The sequence below is a fragment of the Salvia hispanica genome, chromosome 5, assembly GCF_029641045.1.
Source record: "Salvia hispanica isolate PSC_SH4W2 chromosome 5, Shi_PSC_v1, whole genome shotgun sequence".
NCBI classification, from domain to species: Eukaryota; Viridiplantae; Streptophyta; class Magnoliopsida; order Lamiales; family Lamiaceae; genus Salvia; species Salvia hispanica.
The window spans coordinates 26,627,542-26,630,240 of NC_142696.1; the positions used below are offsets into that span (position 1 = coordinate 26,627,542).

The window sequence follows — 2,699 nt, forward strand, 5'->3', positions numbered from 1 at the left end:
TTTTTAAAAAAGGAGTTTTAAAATTAAATAAATATTCAATGTAATTTCCAATACTAATTGATCTTGTTGTGACTTTTTGGTTTAATACATCACAGTTAATAAACATTCACAAACAAACTTATAAAAGTTAAATGAATTGTTAAATAAATTTTTTATAAAGTTAAATTTCTATTATATGAAATGATATTGTATTTGTATAGTTCTTTTGGAAATTCCAAACAAACTTATGGTGTTCTACTCATAATAATTAGTTCATAAAAAATAGATTGGAGAAATATAATAGATTCAAAGCATCACGTTTTAGGAATTTTAAATACTTCTGAAAGCAGAGGTCACAAATTTAACACTATATGAATATCACTCAATGTTTCAAATTATTTTATTTCAATTCAGTATTAATTCAATTAAGTTAGATTAATTATTATATTAAATTATAGAAAAAATTAAATTGAATTGTAATCCGATTTTTGGTTAGGAACCGGTCTGTTCTGGTTAGAACCGGAACCGATTTTCTATAAAAAGTTGAAACCAGTACTGGAATCGAAACCGGTTTTCTATAAAAAGTTGAAACCAGTACTGGAATCGAAACCGGTTTCCCGATTCCTCAATTAACTGGCTGGTTCCGGTTCTAGTTAACCGAGAACCAGAGAACCATTTAAGTACCCTATCATTTTTAGAATTGTCTAATTTTGGTGGACGGTCCAAAAATGATACAACTAGTCAATTTTTTGTGCTAAGAAGGAAGTATTTAGTATAAAAAATTAGTATAAAATATATATTAAGATTTTAAAAGAAATACTTGTAATAATGATCGTGTTTCTGAAATGTTGGATTTGGGCTGAGTTTAGGTTTAAAAATGAGTCAATTAGTTTATTTGGAATTATAAGCCCAGCCCAGTTTTGTTGGCTGGCCTACAAGTTGTCAAATTACACAATTCTTAACCGCCAAGCTAAAAAGCAGCATCTGACGATAGAATTAAAAGGAAGCGCACAAAATCCAATTTCAATTTCAATTACAAAAAGGATCAGTCTTGAATAATAGGATTTGCGAATCAACTGAAAATCGACATGAATTTGAAGCGAATGACCATTGATTTCGGCTTGCTTTTGGTGGTGGCTGCTGTAGTTTGTCAGATCGGATTCTGCAGCGAATCGCCGAAGGTTGGAGGGCTACGCAATACGGTTCAAAACAGTCTCAAGATTGACGATATCGGCCGCTTTGCTGTTCAAGAACATAACAAAAATCAGGTTATTTCTTCTGTAGCTACTTTATTTGTTTTATTTTGATTTCAAATTGTATGTAATTGATATACTGATGGTTTAGGACTTTTATTTATTTGGGAATCATGTGTTGAAAAGTTGTTTCTAATGTTTTATTATTTGTAATTTATTAAATCTCTTGGTGTGGTTTAGGTTTCTTGGGTGATCATCAGCATATATTTATTTCAAAGACATGATTTTTGCTAGAGAAACAATTAATTTGGATTTGGTTGTGAATTGTTATTGGAATGGATTAGGTTTATAGACATGTATCATGGGGGTGCGTTATAATGCTACTCTTCTTAAATTGCTAACTCATCAACGCAGCACGATCACAAAAGTATCAACACAAATTTGTGTTAGACATTTTATATATCAATGTCAACACAGTTTATTAAAATCGGCTAAGTTTATGTAGACATTTCAATGTTATAGTCTTGTCATATTTAATACACTGCATTGACGAGTTAGCAGAGTTAACAATTTAAGAAAGCTAGCTATGGATCACACATCCATGTATCATGTATGTGTTGTTTAGTTCATCTGAGCGATTTAGGTTTCTCTTTTAAAGCCCTGGTTTGTTTTTAAAGTAGCATAACATTTGTTGCTGGTGAATCTCAATTATTGGTGGTTGCATAAAACTGATAATATAGATTCTCAAGAAGAGATCTTCTTTGGATTGGGGGGAAAGTTTTATAGTATGCATTAATATATGAATTGTTACTTGTCCATTGCTGCAGAACTCTTTGATTGAATTTGGAAGAGTAGTAGATGCGAAAGAACAGGTAGTAGCTGGTACAATGTACCATCTTACAGTCGAGGCAGTCGATGGGGGACAAAGCAAGATATATGAAGCTAAAGTGTGGGTGAAGCCATGGATGAATTTCAAGCAGCTTCAGGAATTTAAAGAGGTTGATGATAACCACCCAATCACATCTTCAGCTCTTGGCGTTGAGCGTGGTAAGAAGCTACATATTTTGTACTTGTGTTCCTGGTTAATGGTATAGTCTGTCATCCACGCATCTCCTGCTTCTTTACAGTTTTAAAAAGAATGGTTGCATTCAAGTATCGATAATAGACCGAGGCCTAAAGGTATCGCTCAAAACAGTTGATGGTAAATTGCCTGAACTGTTTCCGGAGATGTGCCATGTGATGCTTGTCACCATAAATTAATTTAACTATGGAAATCATTTCATTTTTCAACTGAGGCACTCGTGTGGAATGCAGGTCATTGAAGATAATGCAGAGCCTGGACTGCTTCTGAAGTTAAGGGACGAGATCTGCAAACACAATCATCATAGTAACTTAGTAAGCGCATACTTTTAAAAGAAACTATTATCTTTATGGCATGTGATCTACTGTGCCTGAAGCTGTTAAAACTTGATTTGTATATTCTTGTTAAATATGCCATAGTTCAAAGGGGGCACCCATTTATGAGAA

General features: G+C 32.9%; 1 protein-coding gene across 3 annotated transcripts; it reads left to right on the forward strand.

Annotated features, from left to right (window-relative positions):
* Window positions 1–952: 952 nt before the first annotated feature.
* LOC125186051 (cysteine proteinase inhibitor A-like) lies at window positions 953–2,699 on the forward strand. Of its 3 annotated transcripts, none has more exons than XM_048082369.2 (4): window positions 953–1,247; window positions 2,000–2,219; window positions 2,300–2,373; window positions 2,487–2,699. In XM_048082369.2, exons 1-3 carry the CDS (start codon window positions 1,068–1,070, stop codon window positions 2,332–2,334), a joined length of 435 nt encoding a protein of 144 aa, XP_047938326.1. In that variant the 5' UTR covers window positions 953–1,067; the 3' UTR covers window positions 2,335–2,373; window positions 2,487–2,699. The 3 variants fall into 3 exon arrangements, with proteins under 3 accessions (XP_047938326.1, XP_047938325.1, XP_047938327.1); XM_048082368.2 differs by having other exon boundaries at window positions 2,300–2,351; XM_048082370.2 differs by lacking the exon at window positions 2,300–2,373.